The sequence below is a fragment of the Procambarus clarkii genome, chromosome 67 (genome assembly GCF_040958095.1).
Source record: "Procambarus clarkii isolate CNS0578487 chromosome 67, FALCON_Pclarkii_2.0, whole genome shotgun sequence".
NCBI lineage: Eukaryota > Metazoa > Arthropoda > Malacostraca > Decapoda > Cambaridae > Procambarus > Procambarus clarkii.
The window spans coordinates 16,771,073-16,793,836 of NC_091216.1; the positions used below are offsets into that span (position 1 = coordinate 16,771,073).

The 22,764-nt window shown below is 39.6% G+C and overlaps 2 protein-coding genes across 2 annotated transcripts in view; one reads left to right on the forward strand and one right to left on the reverse strand.

Moving 5' to 3' along the window:
* Positions 1-3,739: 3,739 nt before the first annotated feature.
* LOC123767540 (enolase-phosphatase E1) overlaps positions 3,740-22,764 on the reverse strand; it is a 45,789-nt gene continuing 26,764 nt past the window's right edge. The window contains exons 3-5 of the mRNA XM_045757229.2: positions 16,489-16,741; positions 11,739-11,985; positions 3,740-7,866 (exon numbers count right to left, since the gene is read on the reverse strand). Coding sequence (XP_045613185.2) covers positions 6,862-7,866; positions 11,739-11,985; positions 16,489-16,741 — 1,505 coding nt within the window. The 3' untranslated portion in view covers positions 3,740-6,861. The remainder of the gene's footprint in view (positions 7,867-11,738; positions 11,986-16,488; positions 16,742-22,764) is intronic.
* Positions 16,624-22,764, forward strand: part of LOC123767555 (pseudouridine-5'-phosphate glycosidase) — a 214,951-nt gene continuing 208,810 nt past the window's right edge. Inside the window, exon 1 of the mRNA XM_069310373.1 lies at positions 16,624-16,760. The gene's annotated coding sequence lies outside the window, so the exon portion shown is untranslated. The remainder of the gene's footprint in view (positions 16,761-22,764) is intronic.

Sequence of the window (22,764 nt, forward strand, 5' to 3'; positions counted from 1 at the left end):
GTGATTCGCTGACGCGACAAAACATGGCCTAGTAATGTCACCCACACCACTGGTACTATCTGCCAAACACACACCGAAACTACGACGTTGGTACAACGTTCGAACACGTTTTAACACCTCCTAACCAGTTATAGCAATCAATATAGCAAGTTGTAACAACGTTCTAATACGTCATAAACACGTTAAGCCAAGATGTAACTACTTTATAACAAGTTGTAACAAGCGGAAAATAGAGACAGTTACGGTTTGTGTTTCCAGGGGAGAACCAGGCGTGGTAAAACTATATTTTGATTCAACATCACTAAAACCAAAAAATGAGTCACTGTCGACAGATTCGTCACCCAAAACATCATTATGTTGCACATTACCACATGAACTGTGTGGTGGGGATTGAACTGGTGTGGAGTGAGGGCGAGGTGGCAGTGATGAGGGTGTAGGCTTCACCCTCGAGGCAAGCACAATTTCACTTTCACTGTCTGTATTAGTCACATCTGAGTCCTGTGTATAGTCTTTATCGATGCCTGAGTCATCAATATCATTTTACTCACCCTCAGAAAACAATTCAGTATGAATTTCATCCTCAGTCAATGACTGGGTGGAGCGGTGCACTGAGTGCGGTCAGCCACCAGAACGTGATGTGCTCGCCATGGTGTCTGTAAGGTAACTGAGGTCTTCCCACAATGGCAGCGTACACTGGACTTTTTCCAAGATGGCATCTGATTACTATCGCCTCTGGCTAGCATATGTTTGCCCCCTTTGCCCGACAGGGTTGTTTAAATTGTACGTGGTATTCTCAGTCATATATATGTGATGTGCACCGTTCAGCGACATTTACTTAATTCATATACAATATATACGTATTGCGCCCTTTAAGGGTTCGTGTATTTACTTTGCTGTTTACACTGTTCTGAGGATGACGCTTTCCTGCTACGACAATGCTCTGTGCATGTGCAGACGACATATATATATATGTATGTATGTATGTATGTTGAATATGACCAACACCAAACTGGTGTCGACAACAGCCTTGATTAGCCGAAACATTCATCTCCCTTTTTCAAGTCTGTGGATTTTCCGCATACAAATGATTAATGTTTCGTGATGCCTTTCAACAGAAAAGAAAATGGCAATATTTTTATGATAATATACTCGTATTTGTATACCCATTTCACTTGACCAGACTCTCAACTTCTTTGACTAAATATCCAGGATGCCTGCTTGTATGTTGTTAACTATTCAAATTTCTCATCTTCTGTGTACCTTTTCCATATGTATTTTCTTTCCCTGAGATTTTGTAACAACATTTTTCTGTGGGGAGCCCCTTCAGCTCCAGGGAGCCTCCGGGGCTCACCCAGAAAGTGGCATTTCATTACATTCAGTGCTCGTTTTTTATAGAAATAATGCATGTCTTCATAAATTTTATTATTTCTTTAGTGCCATAATAGCCCTAATTAAAAACAGCTACCCAAACATTACAAATATTAATACTTTCTTAATAAACTATAAAGTTGGTGTTATATTTAGAAATTATTTATTTTACCTGATTTACCTGAGGGCCACTAACCCTAGTGACTTCGATAAGGACAGGAAGCCGGCAACTTCTCAAAGGTCCCTCCATTTGCCTTAATCTTTTCCAGGTATATTTTAAAACTCAATGGTTTGGCAGTTAGGACTTTGGTGGGTAGGCAGTTCCAATTGTTAATAATCCTGTGGGTTATTAACTTTTGTTATTATTTTGTACAGCTATGCAAGGAAGGACTGATATATACTGTATCTGCTCCATTTGTCATAGAAAAACAGTTGCAGTACCGATAATGTAGGATTATATAATGCTGCTTAAAGTAAAATATAGCAAAAGATTTGCAATCAGTAATTAAATTGTTTTTATATCATCTAGAATGTGTAAATATGATGCTAGTTCTATGTGGTAATTCATGACAACAGTACAGTATATCCATTAGAGTGCAGTCAGATTACACTGACACCCAGTCTTGAATGTCAATGCAGTATCATAATTTTCACTGACATAACCATACTTAAATTGTGCATGTGTGTTTGGCATGAATTTTAAAGTCTCTTTTCATTATGTTAGGAACAGCTGCAGATCACTTGAGATGGGGAGCACATGGCTCCCCAAAAATACAAGATTCATTCTTTTGTAGCAACCAAGGTAGGATGGTCACAATAAGGAAGGAGTCTCTTTAGGATTTAACACAGTGGTTCTCAGGTTTCCAGGTCACATACCTCCCCTTGCTATCTCAGGTTTCCTCAGAGTACATTCTTTCCCAGTTTGGGATTACTCTCCTGGCTGACATTTCTCCCCAATTCTTCCTCTAGCTAAAATCCCTTCACTTAGATTTTAATTACCTCCACGGGGAGCCAAGTGCCTCCCTTTTGAGAATCACTGATCTAACAGATACTCAAATTAAAACGTTGATTTTTCCCTGGAGCAACACTTTCATATAGGAAAGCCATTCAGCTCCTCATCCATGTCACATAATATGTAGAATTTGCAGTATCACTGGTAATAATATTACTGTACATTTATTTGGATGATGAACGTTTCCAACAATGGCCTGAAAATGCTCTTCCTTATTGTGATCATTCAGACTTGCTTGCTAGAATGACAATCTCATATTTTTCCAGGCCTGAGTTTGAATCACAGATATGACACTAACTTTCAAAAATATGGTTTAGAGCAGTGGTTCCCATCGTTTTTGGGAATGGCTTTGTTTTCTAATACTCAAAAGATCTCCAAGGAGGTTGTGACCCACTGGTTAGGAACCAGGGGTTTACAGGGCTTGGGCATGGGAAAAATATTGATGAGGGTGAAATCTCATTACAGTCAGATTATGCTGGAAGATATTCATCATATGACAGGTTGAAGTTCATATTTTGTTTAGCAAAATTGCAAATATTGTACAGAAGAGCAATTTGGGTGTGAATGGTAACTTTAATTGTGCTCCAAATGAGTTTTGGAGATGCCACTGCTATTCACATTTTAGCAATCTACAGTAGCCATTGAAGCTGAAGATGACCCACCAATATCTTCCCTACATGTATAATGACCTCCTACAGCTTCTTCCTTTACCTATTCGATATTCAAAAAGCATAGTCAGACAAGCAGAGAAAATCTTTGTGGTAAATATAAAAAAATATTTTTTGTATATTATTTTCCAATTTTTGTTATATATGATGATTTTTGGTGGTCCAAAAACACATCCCCCATTTATAACTTTGTGCTTATAGGAAACCTGGTTTCGGAGTTTATGGTCACCTTTTCGTAACACATCCCGTTTGTAAGTTGGGACTGCCTGTATATACAAACCGGACCTAGCCTAAATACAATATGTTGATTATTTTTCAGTACACCGTACTGTAATACCTAATAATGGGAAACCCAAGCATAGATTAGAAATTCTTGCTGTCATTATAAATAAGAAAGTATTTACTGAATAATTCTGTACAATTCTGTACTGTGACAAATGTTTAACTATTTTTTTATATATAGTCCCACATCTTTAGTTCACCCTAAAAAACTTTCCATGATCTGTGGTTGCTTAGAATGTAGGTTTAGCCTACAATATTTAGTTATCATTATATTGCAGTATTTGAATCTAAATATAAATAATTATAGAACTTAAATAGACTACTGCTAAATTAACTAGCATGTTGTGTGCATTGTATAAATTCACAGTGCTGCTCTATTCCAATAGTTGTGTGATAAATAAAGTGTTAATTGACAAATTCTTTTATTGCATGTCTGCTTTCTTCTGATTGAGGTACAGTGAAATTTAAGACCTTAAATATAAATTACATTGTAATACATGTCATATTCTGTAACTAATATTGTATAGCAGCATCAAAACTTTCATCATGTATTTATTATTTTTGTTATACAGTATAAGGCAAATAGTACATTAGATTATATACATAAAAGCATAAAATCACATTCTTTAAACTATACACTTTCCCTTTACAACACTTCCTTTCTATGGTGGAGAATATTGTGTGCTTATACAACTGGAAAGCAGTTGAGTCCGACTTGTGAAACTCGTCTTCCGGCCAAATGATAAAGGCAGACTAAGTGTATTCCGTTCTTTAGGGGTTGGGCCAGCAATCCTGGTGAGTCTGAGTTGAGCTTTGTGTCCTCCTCACCACTGCTGGTGAGTTGAGCTGAGATTATAAACCAAGCTCAAAGGTTATATAAATATTGTATTTATACAGTTTGGCTTGCCTTGTTATCACACCATATAGATTATTTATAAATCAGTGAAAATATAAACATATACACTTAAAACATATAAATTTATTAAGATATACAGTCAATACATTTTATAATGTACACCATCATAATGAGCAAATCATACAGTATTCTAAATATAAATTTATGTAACAAAGAGGTATACTAATTCATACACAATATAACATATTTTATATTAATATTGAATCTGAAGTATAACAGTGCTAATGACTGAGGTTTGTTATACATCATAATTTTTTAAAACAAAACACATGAATATTTATAAAAAGTTATACCTGTATTGAACAGGGAATATCGATACAGTATTGTGTTTAAGTAAGGGGCCCGGTGACTAAGGAATGTTTTTCCAAATATGAAATATAGTGAAAATTTTTAATACAACTCTCCTGTTATTTGGCATCAGCGTCGTGAAAATTTCATCCCAACATGTTAAGAAATGGATTTTTTACAAATTTAAAAAAAAATAAATGTGTGCACGATGGGTGTGCACACATTATTACGGTACTGGTAATAACAATAACACCTACTATTTACTGGCAATCCCAGGCAACATAGAGATGCAAGCACCTGTTGATTGACGGTTGAGAGGCGGGACCAAAGAGCCAGAGCTCAACCCCCGCAAACACAACTAGGTGAGTACCTGTCCGACACACAAAGCTAGAAAAGTAGTAGTAAGGAGTGTCCACAAAGTGGATATGCAGCTGGTGCCACCTGGAGGGCCAGATTTCACACATAATAATGAGTTAATATGTTATTATGCTGTATTTTATTATATATCATATAAATACATTGCCCAATGACAATATTTCTTATGTCCCTTTGTACGAAAAGCTGCCATTTTTATCTCTCCTTTGTTTCTAAGCGGATTTTGTTGTGACTTCTACATCTTGGTGAATGCATATCTGGCACTATGCATGTGAAGTTGGAACGAAATTGGTCAACATGTTAATCAGCCACAGGTAGCAGAAGTTGTGACTTTTAATTTGTTTTTGGCTGATTTTTCACATTTTTCAAACTCTTTGTCTCAACCTAAAGAGACATTTTCTTTGCCTCTTTATGTGGTTTTGATGATTAGGGGCCAGATTAGGGCTTTATCACTTATATAACGTCTACATATAGATCCCCTATAACATAATTAATCCTATATTTTGTTTGTTTGTGGGGGTTATTTTTTCTTGACTTCGTTTCAACACATATTGACCTACAACTTTCACATATTCCAGTACGAATGCCAAGGAATCTTAATTAAAACTTACAATATATGTCATAAATTCCAAAAACTATATTCATTGTCGAGAATTTTAACTGAATTTTTCTGTATGAACAGGATTTTCAACTTTGAGATACCTTTAAAAATATAAGTTTCTGACCGATTCTCACCATTTTTACATATTATGTGCAAAGCTCTTAGTTCTAAGGTGTCCTAAGGGTCGTTTAGTCATAAAGCCATAACATTTGGAGTTATACACTTTTTGTGTCTAAATTTTGCACATATTTGGATGGCCACATTGAGAAAAAGTTTTACAGTAAACTATATTCTCAAAGAATATTTTTTTCCTTAGGAACATGAACGTTATATGACATTCTGAGACCATAATGAATAAAATAACAATTGGTGACATTTTAATATTTTTTAAAGCAAATTTGAAATTGTGAAATTTGTTTTTCTATTTTATTTTAATTTTTTCTGGTCATGGTATGATGTTGATCCATTAGGAAAAGTTGCAGCATTTACCATGAAGATATTCACCAAAAAATTGAGTGTGTTTGAGGACGTTTCGGTACACAAGCACTGGGCCCCTTAAGTACTGTACTGACATTAATTTTGCACACATTCTTTATTAAAGTTTTTCAGGCAATAAATATTGATTACAAGTTTTGGATTTTACAGGTTATATTAGAAGGACATACTCAGGCAAAATTTATTACAGTGGAAACCCATTTGAATGCTCAGATTCATACTGGTCCCCACCCACATCAAAGGAATTTCAGTTGCATCCTGACTTACTGTAATAGTGCAAATGATAGAACACACTTTTGTGTACAATATGCAGTATTACCAAAATATTTTATCTTCAATGTTTTCAGCAGTAAATTCCTGTTTAGAAAATACATGGACTCATTACATTTAAAGCCTTCTGTTATATTCTGTTGCGACTGATTACAATCATTTTGTTACCAGAACAAAAACATTTTTCTTAGTACAGTATCTATATTTCTAGTACACAGTATATGAGTGGGTTTCCATTGTATATAGACTTTATAATTTTTAAACACATATTCAAAACGATAAAAGTAACTAGTTATACACACACAAATTCTTGCATATAACCTTAATGTTTTTTAGTACTGTACCTCATGCAAAATGCAGTTATAATACCATACAATACTGAAAAAGTAAATACTGTATATACATTATAGTGAATTAGGGATTACTGTATAGACTTTTCCACCTAAACTCATATAAATGAGTTTGGGTGGATATAAATAGGAGCTGCCTTCTGCAGTTCCCTTGATTCTTATGTTCTTTAGATATGGCCTGCAAAATCTGGTATAAAATGGTGTTAAAGCACATAAATATTATGTGCCCAGCACTATTAATGTTGACTGTGTTTTTCTTCAATTACTATGTTATCTTGAAATTCACATGGAGGCTGAATACATTCAACAATGTTTGTGTGATCTAGGACACTGGCAGTCTCTGATACATTATCTTTATTATTTTCAATTTTAGCTGACTGATTTTCATTTTCACACAGTACTTTATCCTCTTTTATGCAATTTATATTGTCTTTTGTCATTTCTAAATCTCTGGTAACATTGCCTTCAGTTTTCTGTTCTTGGTTTGTATTTTTCTTTTCTGATAATTTTAATGTTTTACTCACTTTGCTATCTTTAACTATTTTGTGTTCCTCTGCCTTTTTTGATGTTTTGGATAAATTAGCATCCATTTTGTTCACTTTATCAGCTTTTGTGATTTGTTCTGTATCTGCAGGTACAATCTGTCCTTCGACCACTGTACTTTTCAGTTCATCTTTGTTTTCTTGTTCAATATCTTCACAAGATTTCTTGACATTTTCTGCATTATCTTTATTTTCTTTATCAGTTTTATTGATAACTTTACTTTCTTTTGTTACCCAAGACTTGCATTTTTCCACTAATTTTTCATTTTCTTTTATTTTAGAATTAATCTTTGGAGCAGGTGCCTTATTTTTGTGCTCACCACGATTCTTATGTTCTATTCTATGAGATTTATTAGACACCTGTTTCTTTTCATTGTAGAAATTTTCCTCAGTGCTTTCAATGTGTTTTTGTTCTGGACTCCCAACAAGTGCAATAACAGTTTCAGCAGGGCTGCCTCTGCCACTTCCTGTCACCATGGAAGATACTGTTGGAGAGGAAGCATCTCGCGTTTCCCTGTGAAGTGTTGAAGGTGATCTGCTGAAGGACATATTTTGCTCCTCTATTGCATTGGATAAAAAACGACTGACTCGCTCCTGATAATCCATAGAATGGTGTGGTGGGCGTTCATCTAACACTGCTGACCAAGGTGTTCCCAGACTACCTATTACAGCTTTGTTTCCAAGCAGTTCTGGATGAGCCTGAAGCAAAAGAAATAGGATTAAAGGCAATAAGAATTCATGAACCTAATTGTTATAACCAGAAAAATGTTGCAGGCATTGCTGAAACAGCTTGAGAGAAGTTCAAATAATTACTAAAAAAAAAGACTCAAAAGATAGCCAAATTGCATCCCTCCCTCATTAAGCAAAATTGATGGCATTACTAACTTTAAAGCATGAGAATTAAGGAAATATGAGGCAGCTCCTATTAATATCGACCCAAATTCATATATATTGTATATTTCATTCACTTCAGCCATCAGAGCCTCGAACACAGGACCACAAAAGCATTAACCTGTAGCTCTACCCACCGCACCACTGAACACCCACAATAAGAAAGGATCTTAGGAAGGATGCAACTGGTATCCAACTGAGATTTGAGGCTTTCCCTGGGGTACCATTTGAGTAGAGGTATTAGGTGATCCACACCTTAATCATATAAAATGATAGCAACATTAACATGGGAAATAACATTTCATTCACTTGAGACCATTGGAGCCTTGAACACAAGATAACAAAAGCTACCACTTTTATGGCCCCAGGGAAGGATTAAAATCTCAGTTACTTACCAGTTGTGCATATCTGAGATCCTTCGTTCCTTCCTTATTGTGGGTGTTCAGTGGTGCAGTGGGTAGAGTTACAGGCTACTGCTTTTGTTGCCCTGTGTTGGAGGCTACAATGTTCCAAGGGAATGAAAATTTTTTCACATGTTAGCGAGTTAGCAATTTATAACTAGAATAAGTGTTCCAAGTGTAATAATTTACACTTGGGAAATATTAGAAGAACTAATTCCAAATATGCACACAGAAATAACACTACATGAAACCTGAAGGTAGGGAAGGATGTGCAAAATAGCCCCACTGAAAAGCAGAGGTGCAATATGTACGCTGAGAGAGAACTCTATCAACATCAAAGACCCAAGACTTTTCAAGCTCTTCCCCTACACGTACAGGTCATAACCAGTCAACCTCTCGCAGTGTTCAAAAGAGAACTCGACAAGCACCTTCAAAGGATACCTGATCAATCAGGCTGTGACTCATATGTCACAGCCTTTCGATGTGGCTGCTCACAGCTGCATCACCCTGGCTGATCAGACCAGCAATTAGGAGGCATGGTCAGAGACCAGGCCGTGGGGATACTAATCCTTGGAATTTTCAATAGGTAAAGTGTGGGTCACCTAATACCTCTACACTCAAGTGGCATCCAAGAGAAGGCTTAAAATCTCATCTGGATACTAGTAACGTATCTCTGAGACCCTTCCTTATTGTGGGTGTTCAGTGGTGCAGTGGGTGGAGCTACATGCAACTTCTTTTGTGGTAATGTGTTCAGGTTCTGATGGCCCAAGTGAATCAAATGTTATTTCCAACATTAATGTGGTTAGCAATTTATATAACTAGGGCATGGATCATCTAATACTGCACCACTACACTAAAGTGACACCCTAAGGAAGACTTAAAATCTCAGCTGTATACCAGTTGTGTGTCTGATATTCTTATTGTGAGCATTCAGTAGTGCAGTGGATAGAGGTATGGCCGACCACTTTTGTGGTCCTATATTCGAGGCTCCGATGGTCCAAGTAAATTAAATGTTATTTACTATGTTAATGTGGTTAGCAATTCATACATATACAGTATATCTATCCTATGCTTGAAACAATCAAGTGACTCCACATTTATCATGTATTATATTATCCAGTAATTTATTCCATGGATCTACTTCCAAACCAGTACAGGTATTTAGATTATTTTCCCAGGTTTTTCCTGAATCTTAACTTATCCAAGTTATAGAAAAAAATTGTTTTTAGTGTTCTATTTGAAGTTGACATATTTAACATTTTTTTATATCTCCTTTGTTATACCCTTTTATTCATTTGAATGCAGTAGACTACTTCAATCATGTGACCTCCAAGTCCTTGCCATTCTAGAGAATGTAAATTAAGTTTTTTGGATCTCTCTTAATATGAAAGATTTCCAATTCCTGGGATTGACTGTCATCTTTATCTGAATTAGCTTTAGTGAATTTATGTCCATTCTATAGTATAGCAACCAAAACTGAACTACATAATCCAAATGGTGCCAAACAAGAACAAGATAATACTAAAGTATAACACCAGTTGTTTTGTTGCTAAAGCTGCTGGAAATAAATTCCAATATCCTATATGCATTGTTCCAAACATCTGTACATTTATATGTTGGCATTAAATCCCTACTAATCATGTCCCTCAGATCATGAGGGTCATGATCTGACCCATACTGAATATTTCAGTGTTCAGACTTCTTATTTTTTACACTATCAAACTGATTTCTGGATGATAACTATCAGCATTATCTAGCCCCAGAATCCTACATTTTTCAGCATTATACTGTATCTGCCAATCTTGCATCCATTTAAAAAACCTATCTAGATGACCTTGATGCAATTACATTTTAGTTATTACTGAAATTTTCTTTTGTCCTACTTTTTATATCATCCTCAAATTTGCAAATATTGCTGCTCAATTCTATATTTAAATTGTTTATGCTAACCTGTCCTCAGGGAGGAAATTCACCCCAAGAGAATGAACTGAGAAGACTACATAATTAGTGCTGTTATCTACTTTCTATCCATGGTTAGGTCAGGTTAAGCTTACTTTAGGTTGAGGTTTGGTTAGGCTAGGTTTGGTTTCATTATGATTGATTACATTAGTGCTGTGTATTATTGATGTTAATTTTAAATATGGAATTTAAAACTATTTGAGTGTGCCTGAGAATTCTATTGACAGAAAACCAAATTCTTCAAAGGAAAACGTTTTCAGCATTTACGTTATATAATTTAAATCAACAATTTATAACATAGTAAAGTTATAACTTCAGAATAATCTCTGTTTAGGGCAAAGGTTTACTTGCCAGTTTACATATAGACTATTACTGAAACTGTAATATGCTTGCAGGTCATCAGAAATATCTAGATAACTATCCAGGTGGTCTGAGGGGGTGGGTGTGGTTTCTCATGGTAATAGATTTGCTCTGAGGAAGGGCTCATTTATGTATATGGTAAACAATAGAGGTCTTATAAGAAGTAGCCCTGGGGCACTTAACTTACAATGGTTTGCCACTCTGACTTACTGAATATATACTATACTCTTGGTATCCTCTGAAATAACCACGGCCTTATTCAAGTTAGGACAGTTCCCCAATACCATTAACAGCTACCTTTCTAATCAGCCTTCGTGAGGCACAGTATCAAAAGCTTTCCTAAAGTCATAGTACACCATTTTGCAATCCTTTCCACAAATTTTGCAAAAGAATGAAAACAAATTCTTAAACTTAATCGGCCCTTTATAAAAGCTGTTGTGAATCTTTTATTAATCAGTTCCCAAGATAAACGAATTAATGCCTTTTGAGATTAGCGATTCAAACCGTTTCCCCACAGCAGAGCTAATTGGACGATAATTTGACGCAGGCGATTTATTTCCCTTTCCTTCTTACAGACTGGTGCAACATTTGCAATTCCCCCACGATTCCAGAATTGATTCAGACTGTAATGGTTTGTGTAAGCAACTAAACCTGTAGCCTACTACGATTCATAGAATACTCTGGCATTATTAAGCTTATAAATAATTTACGCTTGGAGAAAAGTTTATATTGCTTGAATTATATAATCAAGTATATTCTTAATTAGAAAGCATTTTTACATTTAGTTAGGAATTGGGTGTGAAGAAGCAACATTACAATTACTGTATGTACATTAGCTTAATATTGTGTCCAAGCAGCGTCAACTATATCGGGACACGAGTATTGAATTATTTATTTTGGACTAATAAAGAAGACATAACATAGGTATATCAACACACATACAAGCAATATATGACTGACCTGGAGGAGGTGATAGAGGGCAGCGAGCGGCACCTGCTGGCCGGGGCGAGGAAGGGACGCCACGCTGGTACAGTCGTCAGCGAGGGTGTCCCTCCTGGCGGCGCTGAACTCCGGGGCGCGGACACCTCGCCATCCAACCTTAGTCGACCACAGTGCCAACACCAGCTCCAGGCAGAACCCCACTAGTTGGTTGGCACTCACACTCAACGTCAGCCGGTGCTCCTTGTCTAGGTCATATGGCTGGAACCTGCGTACATGGAGACATTACTACAACTTGGGTCCCAGGTGAGAGGCTCTCACACTCATGCTTGCTGCCTTACTCTAAACCCACCAATAACTCGGGAGTAAATAATAATGCACTAATAATAATTCATTGTGTCGGGGGACAGGAAGCCAGAGTAGATTCATAAACGTTAGATTTATTTATATCAAGTTCCCCCCCCCCCTTCAATGTCGAATTACTCCTCTAATGTAATATGATCTCCCATACGATAAAAAAGTCAAAAGTTATGGATAATATCAATATATATGTTTCCACAGGGATAACAAACGAATTTCTTCAAGTAAAGGTAAAGTGGTAAGTGCTACCTGATCGGTGACACCAAACTACAGTCATAACTTTTGTCTGGGATTATGCACACAGTACTGTGTAAGGGTCGTGTGGGACATAGCCAAACAACTGTGGGTTGACCTTGCATATAAATACTACAGGTACCTTTCATTTATCTAATTGGACTTCACCGTATTAAGAATCTTGTTAAAGTTGTCACAAGCCGTCAAAGGGGTGGAAGACATCACCGGCAGTGTCAATGAACAACTGTCTTTAGCTAAAGGATAAAATCAAGTGTTTAACGAAGAAAAAGTCAATTTAAATTTGTAATTCTCTTGCAAAAAGTTGAGTTAATTTATTGTGCATCCCATATCCATACTGTGAACTGTAGTGGAAAAGGTTATAACAGAGGCACGCTACAGAGGTTACAGGGCTCAGGAATTGAACCCAAAAATTTAGTTAGTTAAGCAAGTTACAGTCTTGATAAGCTATATGGTTTAACATATATATCAACGTTTTAAAGCACATAATGAGCTCAGGAGCTGAACCTTAAAGTTCCTTTTACTAAGCTGCAGACTACAAAGGATTTATATATAGTGTGTAAAAAAGGTCATTGTAAAACTGATTTTCTCTCACGGCACATTTTTGCAGTGTATATTTAACTGTTTACTGAAGAAAGTTACTATTTGACTTATACAGCAGAAAAAAAAACTGACAGGATGAATCTTTCATACAGAATAAACCAAACGTAGTTTTTATTAATTATAAACCTAGAGTATAAGAGAGAGAGTGTATGTGTCCAAAGTTGGAGGCCAGGCTCTTGGGTCTAGACTCAGAATTGTTTAGTGGAAATAGTGTGGGTAGGGGACAGACATAGGCTGGTTAAGGCAGGCCTAAGTTAATGCTTGGAGAGATACAGTGTGTAACCAACACCACCGAGGAGCGATTTTCATTGTCTGAAATGAAATCTGGAATAAGATGTCCGTAGAGCGTAAAGTTTACCCGCAGACTCCATTTTTGTATTTTTTTACTCGAGGGTCACTAACACTAATAACCTCAACGAGGACAGGAAGCCGGCGGCTTTTCAAAAGTTCCCCACTCCATTTGTACTGATGTTTTTTACAAGCTGGATTTTAAAATCCAACAGTTTTGACATTTACGGCTTCGGCGGGTAGGCGGTTCCATAGGTTAGTATCCCTTAATAACATATTTTCTGAGAAAGGGGGAAGTTGGGGTGTAGGAGGATGAAGGGTGGATTAAGATGGTTGTGGGAGAAGGGGAAGGCCGACGTGGGGGGATAGAGAATGAGATGACCATAGAAGATGAAGTTTACCCATGCAATTCTTAATAATATATATTCTGAGAAAAGGGAAGATCGGGGGGAGGAGGGTGAGATGTCAGGGGTAGGGGCCTTCTTAATAATGCACTTGAGAGAAGGGGAAGATGGGGGTAAGACCAAGGAGATGGGGCGGGGTAACGGGATGGGGAAGATGGAGAAAAGAGTAAATGGAGGGACTAAGGGGATGGGGACATGGGAGAAGAGGGGTGGAGTGAGGGGTCGGAGAGGAGACAGACAATCCCAGGCACCGCCGGGTACTCCCTAGTTGATCTATATAAGAGAGAGAATGCACATCCAAGGTCGGAAGCCAGACGCTTGTGGCTAGCCCCACCCAACTTTGCAGGGGGAATGGTCTGTGGGTACGGTATGAACATCGGCTGGGGTATGGAAAAGGGGGGAAAATGAGGGGGAAGAGACCCAGGTCCAGCTCAACACCCCTTACATATATATGAATATATATATATATATATATATATATATATATATATATATATATATATATATATATATATATATATATATATATATAAATATATATATATATATATATATATATATATAAATATATATATATATATATATATATATATATATATATATATATATATATATATATATATATATATATATATATGTCGTACCTAGTAGCCAGAACGCACTTCTCAGCCTACTATGCAAGGCCCGATTTGCCTAATAAACCAAGTTTCCTGAATATATATTTCTCTAATTTTGTTCTTACGAAATAATAAAGCTATCCATTTAATCATGTATGAGTTCATTTTTTGTAATTTGAGTTAAAACTAACGTAAATATATTACGAAACCTAACTTACCCTATCTAACCTACCCTACCCTACCTAACCTAACCTCTCTTAACCTAACCTAAATTAACATAACTAAGTCAATAATTTATGTTCTTAATATAATATAATAATATTAAATTAAACCAATTGGATTTTTGTTTAAATATAGAAAATCACTCGGCCTATTAGGCAAATCGGGCCTTGCATAGTAGGCCGAGAAGTGCTTTCTTCTCGGCCTTCTGAGACGAGCAGGGAACTTTGCCTGCTCGTCTCAGAAATTAACGCGTCTTGGACGTTCTTTTATATCCTTCTGAACGGTATTCTTGGAGAACCTGCACAGGCAAGGATAGACTAACTCTGCATATTTTGGAGCCGTGTAATAATGTATGTAAGAGCTTGGATCGCACTTGTGAAGTCGCTGCATAGTGTGCTTCTCAGCCGGCAGTGAGCGTATTAATTTTAGAGCTTGGCACAGAACATACAGTTTGGCTGTGAATATTGATAGCGGGTTGGGTAGTTGCCATCCCTGCTTGAAGTGGTTATGTAGGATCCACACCTCTGGTGACACAGATTTCATTGGTGTTCTGAATGCGAGATCCATATGTGTAAATTGCGGTTGTGTTGGGTAATAGTTTTTCAATAAGGAGTTGAAGGTTTATGTTGTTTATATGTTATATGTTTATATGTTATATGTTTATATGTTATATGTTGTTTATAAAGGATTCACGATATATTTCACAAAGAGCCGCTCATGGGTCACGAATTTTCTGTCATTCTTTTCCAAAACTTCTGAGGTAGTTGATTAGTTGGTAGTGGTAATTTGTCAAAGATGGCAACATTGTGTACCTTGACTTTAGCAAAGCTTTTGATACTGTACCTCACGAAAGACTGATTAAAAAGGTAGAGGCTCATGGTGCGGGAGATAATTCAAGTTGGATAAGGATATGGTTATTTCAAAGGAAAGAATAAGTCAGTGTAAATGGAGTTAAGTCAGAGTGGGAAACTGTTGCAAGTGTAGTGCCTCGGGGCTCTGTCCTGGGACCTCTGTTGTTTATCATATATAATTATATATATAGACGATTCAGATACGGGGTTGAGCAGCATTAATTGTAAATTTACGGACGATATAATAACACGGTGGGAAATAAATTAAAACTCAAAACTGATACTCTTACATAGTTTTCTCTCACAAAATTGTTCCATGCCAAGTTAAACCTAATTTCCTTATGATCACTGTTTCCTAACATGCTCCCTATTTCTATGTCATTTACTATTGTTTTTCATTTAGCTAGAACCAAGTGTAATATATTGTTTTCCCGTGTTAGTTCCATAATATATTGCTTAAGAAATCTGCTGTCTAACATTTGTCAAAATTCTTCTGCTTCCACATTACCTATTTTATTGTTTAGTTTATTCTATTAAAATTAAAGGCGCCTATTATTTATAAATTGTCAGACCAAATATCATTGGATCCTCTGCCCATATACTCTGTTTTTTCCTCCATTCTGTCAAGGTTTGGTGGCCTCTATATAGCTCTTATAATTATTAGGCTATCATCATTTTCATTTAATTATATCCAAACAGTTTCTGTATCTGATCTTATTTTAATTCCTTCTTTGACGCCACATTTTTAATTTTCTCTGACCTATGTTGCTGCTTCCCCCTCCCCCCTCGCTCCTTGTCTGATCTGTCTATCTGCGTGTAATAATTTAAATCCCTTAATCTGATATTCAGTTAACAGTTCCCTGCTTTCTACATTAATTTACGTTTCGATTAGTGCAATAACATGTATTGCGTCTCCGCACACAAAAGGCCTTAACTCGTCTATTTTGTTTCTAATACTTCTATTACTTGTGTAATACACATTTAGGGTGTCATGATATTATGTGCTAAATATTTATAAATTAACATAGATGTAGCCACGTGAATTTGTAAAGTAAATTAGCATGACTAAATATCAGAAAAACTCGTTCCAAACTATAGTAACCATTTCAGAAATGACTTTAAAAAATTTACTATAATAATAAATTTTGTGTAGTGAATATAGTAGGCTACATACCAGGGGTTGTTCTCGGCCTGTTCCAGAAGGTAAAAGTAGTGTTGCTGGCGATTGACGATGGCATAGATGGTGAGGATGATGGCCAGGATTGTGATGATGACGCTCGCCACTGACGACACGAGGAAGGCTTTAATGGTGAAGTTCTTGTACCACAAGCGGTGGGCGAGGAGACCCGATATTCCACAACAGATTGTTGACAGTCCAGCCCACACGCCCGCGCCCGACCAGCACGTCTCTGGCTCCACCCATGAACCTGTCACAGATGAGATAAGGTAAGGAAGAATGTTGTACGTGATAAGATCTACCACCCAAGCCCTACCGTGGCCAAGGGGGTACTTCGTGGTACTCCCTTAGTCACGCTAACATCAGAGGCAACAAACATATACAATACACAACACTTGGCGCTGAACAACTTAACCGATTCCAATTTTTGGTTCTGGCCATAAATCACAACACAAATAAACCGTCCCATGTTAACTTATGAGATGTAATGAGCGGTGTCATAAATTGTCTCACAAAAACTAGTTTCATACTATAAGAATGTATGAGAAACTTTGAACTGGTAAGTTTTAAGAGTAGTTATTTGTAAAGAGAAAGTTTGAGAAAGTTGTGTTGATCGCAACCTACTCAGGTATGGAACTTGGACAGATTATCTTTGCAAGTGTTCACCACCAACATCTTTATTGCAAAAGAAATCCTAATTCTTTATGGTTGCCAGATTGTTTTCGTTATTCAAGATGATGTGTGTTTTATGTCTAAGATCTGTGCTAGCTCACATTGGTTTAAATGACAATTAGAGTGAGTTAATTTCACACGTGACGCCAGCGCCAGATAATAATAACTCATTTTTGGTACAACAAAATTTGATCGTGAGTCATTGTATCATTTTTACTTATTTTTTATTAAGTGACCGTCATCCGTGTCGGGCGCGAGGTGTTCCTCCTCCGCCTGAGCATGACGGGCAACTATCCGCATGAATGAAGGGGTGTTCCTCCTCCGCCTGAGCATGACGGGCAACTATCCGCATGAATGAAGGGAACTTTACGAAACTTGTGTATCATATTAATGTGATTGTGGGATTATACGAGGCATAACATTTAGCTTGTACTTGAGAAGGTAATGTTATTATAAGTCTGTTCTCACAACACACCTTCACAAGTGATTGCATCGTTGCACAAAAGCGTGACTGTGGATGTGTGGTCGGCAGTGTACCTGACCTACACTTACGTTAATTGCAGACGAACAGAAAACGGGGTTGTTCTTTATCACAATTAGAACTTATACAACAATAACATTGTTTAATGTGACATAAAGGCGAGACAGATCCTAATTCTGGTAGGTGTTATTGCCATAATAATAGGTTGACAGCTACTTGCTGCTTGTGGGTGTCAAATGTCTTCAGCCCCAGGATACACACGCAGCCTAGGGTGATTATGTAATATATGAAGCTTTAGCTTGCAGTTAAGTAAACTGGTAAGCTTGCAGTCAAGTAAACTGGTAAGCTTGTAGTCAAGTAAACTGGTAAGCTTGCAGTCAAGTAAACTGGTAAGCTTGTAGTCAAGTAAACTGGTAAGCTTGTAGTCAAGTAAACTGGTAAGCTTGTAGTCAAGTAAACTGGTAAGCTTGTAGTCAAGTAAACTGGTAAGCTTGTAGTCAAGTAAACTGGTAAGCTTGTAGTCAAGTAAACTGGTAAGCTTGTAGTCAAGTAAACTAGTAAGCTTGTAGTCAAGTAAACTTGTGCCTGACCAGTGTTATAACAGTTTAAAATGAAGCACTTGAGTGTTCATAGGTACACAGTCATCCGTATTGCCGTCAATGATGTAGCTCATGTCGCCTCAAAGAATACCTTTCGTATGTGTCACATCCAGCAATTATCATTTCTATCCTGCCAGTCATAATGTTATCCGCATCCGTTGGATAGGTTGATGGCTGCTGACTACCGGTAATAAATTACGTGTCATGAGGTGTAACCTATCCCCGCGGCCTATGGCAGTAACCACGTGGACACAGTCCTTGGCTAGGCTGCGTGTCGGCCACACAAGGTTAACTTGCGGCCACTTATTGTAACGGAAACCTGGAGCCAGATTCACGAAAGCACTTACGAACGTGTACATCCTTCCTCAATCTTTGACGGCTTTGGTTACATTTATTAAATAGTTTACAAGCATGAAAACTTCCCATTCAACTGTTGTTATTGTTATAAACAGCCTCCTGATGCTTCGGAACTCATTACCTGTTTAATAATTGTAAACAAAGCCGCCAAAGATTGAGAAAAGATGTACAGGTTCGTAAGTGCTTGCGTAAGTGCTTTCGTGAATCTGGCCCCTGCCCATAACTCTCCTATTTGCACTCTCCCTCTTACAGTCATCCATCTCATGGTTTAATGGCCTCATACATGGTCACCGAAAAGTTTGTTCCTTCACTGTCAATATACGCTATATATATGTTTCGATATATAGGGCGTATAATAGTGGTGCACCTCATTCCTTTGACCACAGGTCAATGTATATCTTTCTGCTCTCATATTAACATTCTGAGTGATATCTAGGAACTAACTGTTGGATCCCTTATGACTGGCGGTGTGATATATAGCCATACACACTTAGCTCTCTTTATAATGACTCCATTGACACCATTTGCTTGATGTTCAGATTATTACATTATTTACAGCATGTTGTGGGCAGCACGCACGGCCTCACACCGGTGGCAGGCTTAACCTTAATTAATATATCAAACATGTCCAAATCATGTCATAAAAACTACTCGAGTTAAGGAGAATGAATTCAACAGTGGACGAACTTTCTTGAGGTTCCTGATTAGCAGCCTCATGTTGCACGAGGCTGCTAATTTGCTGCCTAAAATACACTTGGAGCCGTTTAATGCAAGTGTGTAATATTGAGAAAGGTTTTATTACTATAGTTCCGGCCACATGAGTAGGTATCTCATGGCCACTTGACACAGCAGCACGTCTCCTCAGTAACTGTCATATAGTTCAGGTGTTGCCGTATCACCAAGACCATCACGTAGCGTTGCACCACCAACACAACTCTTTTAGCAAAAAGGGCTGGCGGTCGGGGCGCTCTGGTAACACGGCTCTCCTCTCAGGTCTACCCAACCTGCAACGCCCTAGTCAGTACTTGTAGGTCACAAATGCTTCAGGGATCATTATATAGTTTGATAACCCCGTGCGTCGCCATGGCATGAGATGCAATGTATATCAGAGCAATGGCGCGGGAGACTAGTTAGGACTTAACAGCCTCTGGAGGACTCTTATGACTACAATGTCTTACTGACTGCCACCACGTATACTTCAAGCCTGAACATATTCCAAGGATAAATTATACTCTTAGTGTATATATACTGAACAGTGTGGTGTATATATTCCCTGGCGTGAGACTGGTTGGGTGTCACTATGACGGAGAGTCTCCTGAACACGACACAAATCCAACCATTCCCGCCAACCACCACCACCCACCAACACCCACCACCACCCACCACCACCCACCACCATCCACCACCACCCATCACCCACCAACACCCACCACCCACCAACACCCATCACCCATCACCCACCACCCACCAACACACCCCCCCACCAACACCCACCACCACCCACCCCCCCCACCAACACCCCCCCCCCACCAACACCCACCACCACCCACCAACACCCATCACCCACCACCCACCAACACCCACCCCCCCACCAACACCCACCACCACCCACCACCCATCACCCACCAACACCCACCACCCATAAACACCCACCAACAACCACCACCCACCAACAACCACCACCCACCAACACCCACCACCTACCAACACCCACCAACAACCACCACCCACCAACAACCACCACCCACCAACACCCACCACCCACCACCACCCACCACCACACACCACCCACCACCACACACCACCCACCACCACACACCAACAACCACCACCCACCAACACCCACCACCCACCAACAACCACCACCCACCAACACCCACCACCCACCACCACACCACCCACCAACACCCACCACCACCACACCACCCACCAACACCCACCACCACCACACCACCCACCAACACCCACCACACCACCCACCAACACCCACCACCCACCACCACACCACCCACCAACACCCACCACCACCACACCACCCACCAACACCCACCACCACCACACCACCCACCAACACCCACCACCCACCACTACACCACCCACCAACACCCACCACCACCACACCACCCACCACCACCACACCACCCACCAACACCCACCACCACCACACCACCCACCAACACCCACCACCACCACACCACCCACTAACACCCACCACCACCCACCACCACCACACCACCCACCAACACCCACCAACACCCACCACCACACACCACCCACCAACACCCACCAACACCCACCACCACCACACCACCCACCAACACCCACCAACACCCACCACCACCACACCACCCACCAACACCCACCACCACCCACCACCACCACACCACCCACCAACACCCACCAACACCCACCACCACCACACCACCCACCAACACCCACCACCACCCACCACCACCACACCACCCACCAACACCCACCAACACCCACCACCACACACCACCCACCAACACCCACCAACACCCACCACCACCACACCACCCACCAACACCCACCACCACCCACCACCACCACACCACCCACCAACACCCACCAACACCCACCACCACAGCAGGCACCAAAGACCCCACCAACACCCACCACCACCCACCACCACCACACCACCCACCAACACCCACCACCACCACAACACCCACCAACACCCACCACCACCACAACACCCACCAACACCCACCACCACCCACCACCACCACACCACCCACCAACACCCACCACCACACACCACCCACCAACACCCACCACCACCCACCACCACCACACCACCCACCAACACCCACCACTACCACAACACCCACCAACACCCACCACCACCACAACACCCACCAACACCCACCACCACCACACCACCCACCAACACCCACCACCACCCACCACCACCACCACCCACCAACACCCACCACCACCACACCACCCACCAACACACAGTGAGCAACAGAGAGAGTAATACACGATAATAATAATGAGAGTGTGATACTAGACATGCAGGTACCATTGACCACGTGTGAACCGTTAGCCTCGTGGTAACGGAAAGCTCTCAGCCAGAGACGATTGTCAATTCAATTTCTTATTCTGTGGTCTCAATTTCACGGTTGGTAATTGGGCGCTAGGCTGCTGTGTTATATTTAACAAAAGCATAGGAACTGGTGGCAAGTATGCGGATGAAAAGTACTGACCAAGGACGATCTCTAATGCTCGTAGAGAGTTATGAAGCGACACCAAGGACATTGAATTAACATTATATTGAAAGCGAAGAAAAATGTAACATATTCAAATGAATTATACAAATAGGTAAAAGGCCTAAAGAATATATTGAAACTATCAATGAAGAAAAACACAACTGATTCAAACTGAATAAATTAACGATTAAAAAGGGTTTAGCTTAACCGTAGTTTGCTAAGGAGGATGTAAGTGAATGCAACAGACTACCAAGTACCTCCAGTGAAGCAATTATCTAAGTACTCTTGTAACGTTTACTAATAGACTCACAAATATAAGTGAAAATAATTGGCTGTAAGTAGTACCGCCTGGCCAACTGCAGCATTCCTACTTAATAAGTACAGCATATATGTTTCGTTTAGTATTCAGCCCGTCCTCCTAGGGCCCCCCCCCCGCTCTCTCTCTCTCTCTCTCTCTCTCTCTCTCTCTCTCTCTCTCTCTCTCTCTCTCTCTTTCTCTCTCTCTCTCTCTCTCTCTCTCTCTCTCTCTCTCTCTCTCTCTCTCTCTCTCTCTCTCTCTCTCTCTCTCCTCTCTCTCCTCTCTCTCCTCTCTCTCCTCTCTCTCCTCTCTCTCTCCTCTCTCTCTCTCTCTCTCTCTCTCTCTCTCTCTCTCTCTCTCTCTCTCTCTCTCTCTCTCTCTCTCTCTCTCTCTCTCTCCTCTCTCTCTCTCTCTCTCTCCTCTCTCTCTCTCTCTCCCCTCTCTCTCTCTCTCTCACTCTCTCTCTCTCTCTCTCTCTCTCTCTCTCTCTCTCTCTCTCTCTCTCTCTCTCTCTCTCTCTCTCTCTCTCTCTCTCTCTCTCTCTCTCTCTCTGTCATTCATTCATTCATTCATGTGGACTCGACCAACCACCTTTCACCCAGTAGATGGTATTACTATTGGATGGGCCGGATA